Source organism: Cynoglossus semilaevis, chromosome 1 (genome assembly GCF_000523025.1).
Source record: "Cynoglossus semilaevis isolate Cse_v1.0 chromosome 1, Cse_v1.0, whole genome shotgun sequence".
NCBI classification, from domain to species: Eukaryota; Metazoa; Chordata; class Actinopteri; order Pleuronectiformes; family Cynoglossidae; genus Cynoglossus; species Cynoglossus semilaevis.
This window is the reverse complement of record NC_024307.1, coordinates 22,232,199-22,234,549: the sequence shown is the minus strand read 5'-3', so window position 1 is coordinate 22,234,549 and position 2,351 is coordinate 22,232,199. Positions and strand designations below refer to the sequence as shown.

At 37.9% G+C, this 2,351-nt stretch overlaps 1 protein-coding gene across 1 annotated transcript in view; it reads right to left on the bottom strand.

Moving 5' to 3' along the window:
- Positions 1 to 2,351, bottom strand: part of rab1ba (zRAB1B, member RAS oncogene family a) — a 20,200-nt gene that overhangs the window by 3,240 nt on the left and 14,609 nt on the right. Inside the window, exon 5 of the mRNA XM_008319454.3 lies at positions 1,871 to 2,002. Coding sequence (XP_008317676.1) covers positions 1,871 to 2,002 — 132 coding nt within the window. The remainder of the gene's footprint in view (positions 1 to 1,870; positions 2,003 to 2,351) is intronic.

The window sequence follows — 2,351 nt, the reverse complement described above, 5'->3', positions numbered from 1 at the left end:
ATATATATATATATATATATATACAGTGGGGCTTCAAGATACGAGTTTAATCTGTTCCACAACAGCACTCGTATGTTGATCCCCTCGTATCTTGATTTTCCCCATTAAAAATAACTAAAAACCATGAGAGTATACCATGAATTAAATTACAATTCCCCTATCAAAAACATATATATAAACAAATATATTGTAAATATATTTATAATATGATATAAATAATAATAGTTTAGCAAACATTTTATTATTGTTATAAAAATGGGTCAAAAAAAAAAAAAAAACAGCGAGGGACAACAGCACGACAGTGGGCCACTAAGCTAAGCATAGGAGAAGGACTGGAAGTGAGAACTAGATTTAGATCAGCCTGAACCCTATATGTACTGTAATTTTCGGATTATTGAGCACACCTGAATATAAACCACACCCACTTAATTAAAAAAAAAAAAAGTACATATACAGGCCACACTTCTCTATAAGTCACAGGGGTCAAATAATTTTGCCTGTAACACAACTGGTTGCACGTTAGCTCTTTCCTTCTTCGACGCCCCGACCGTAGTTGGAATGCACAGGGGGGACATAGTGATCAGCTCCAGGACCGAAGCTAACATTTGCTAACTCCCTTCACTTGTCTGCAGCAGAGGTAAACAGAAACAGGGAAGTTGCTTTATATCAGCCACACCGAGCATTCTTTAGCCCGTAAAACTCCATCAATGTTTAAGCCGCAGAGTACAAAGCATGTGGAAAAAAAGTACAGTGGAACCTTGAGATACAAGCATAATCTGTTACAGGACCGAGCTTGTAACTCGAGGTGCTCGTATCACAAATCATTTTTCCCATAAGAAATAACTAGTTTAGATATAAATAACTAGAGTTTTTACGTTTGAGACAGACGATACAGTAGCGGCTAATGGCGGCATCTGCGGAGGAGGAGGGAAGGAGGAATGGAGGGAAGGTACCTTACACACATACACTACGTAACTTACATAAACTTGGAAATAACTTAACTTACATTGGGGTGCTCCGAGTGCTCAGCAGCCTAGCGTCAAAGTCTGTAAGCATGCTCGTATCTAAAATCTTTACTCGTATCTTGAAGCAAAAATTTGCTTGAAGGCTTGCTCGTATCTCGAAACACTCATATGTCGAAACACTCGAGGTTCCACTGCAATGGCTTATAGTCCGAAAATACGGTTATATTTAGATGTAACTTCAGCACGACATACAACTCCTGTTAAGGTAGAGCAGAGGTGTCAAACTAATTTTCACCAGGGGCCACATTAGCAATACAGTTCCCCTTAAAGGGCCGGTTGTAAATTGAAGACTGTATAGATCAGGGGTCCTCAACCCCCGGTCCGCAGACCAGTACAAGTCCATAGGTCATTTGATCCCGGGCCGCAGTGGGACAAAATGTGCTTTTTTTTTTATAATTGACTTCATTCAAAGAAAATCCAGTCATATCCATTTACTTTCTTTATTTAAAGATAATCTGGCAATATTTTAACATAATAGGTCATTCGGACTCTGATACAAACAGAATAGAGTCTAGTAGATGTTTTATTTTGAAAATGTTATGATCCTTCAATGTTCAGCACCTTGCTACCTTGCCAAAGTAACGGGTGGTATTAACTGAACAGTCCTTGGAACAAAAAAGGTCAGGTATCACTGGTATAGATGTAACTCCTCCATAACAGACTAATACATGTTTCTGCAATTTCCGAATTTGGCACCCGGGCCTTGAGTTTGACACATATGAGGTAGAGGCATTATTCTGGTTTAGGAGCTACAAATTCTGAATGGTAAAATTATTTGTGGATGAAAGGAATAGAAAGATAATTAGATTAAAGACATCCTTCTTTATTTGTCTTCTTTGCCTTACCTTGGCTGTTGTGTAGTCCACCACTTTCTTGGTGGTCAGGTCACATTTGTTGCCAACCAGCAGCTTATTCACGTTTTCACTAGCATAACGATCGATTTCCTGAAGCCACTGCCGGACATTGTTGTAGGACTCCTGAACAACAGAACAAGAATAAGTCATCACAAATCGAACTGATTTTTAAGAAAAAAGCACAATAGCTACAAGGAAAAAAAATCAACAAACAATTTTCTTGAAAATGAGGTGGACAGGACTTTATAAAAAGCAGAACAAGGGAGCACACATAAATTCAAAAAGCTTTGAAAATTCCAGACACTGACCAGCCGATCAATGTGTCTTAAACATCTGCTTTGTGCTGAAAGCTAGAAACCACTTTTTATCACACCAACTACTCACTGACACCAATACCACTAATGCTTTTTGATGTGTGTGTGTGTATATGTGTGTGTGTATATATATATATATATTTATATATATATATATA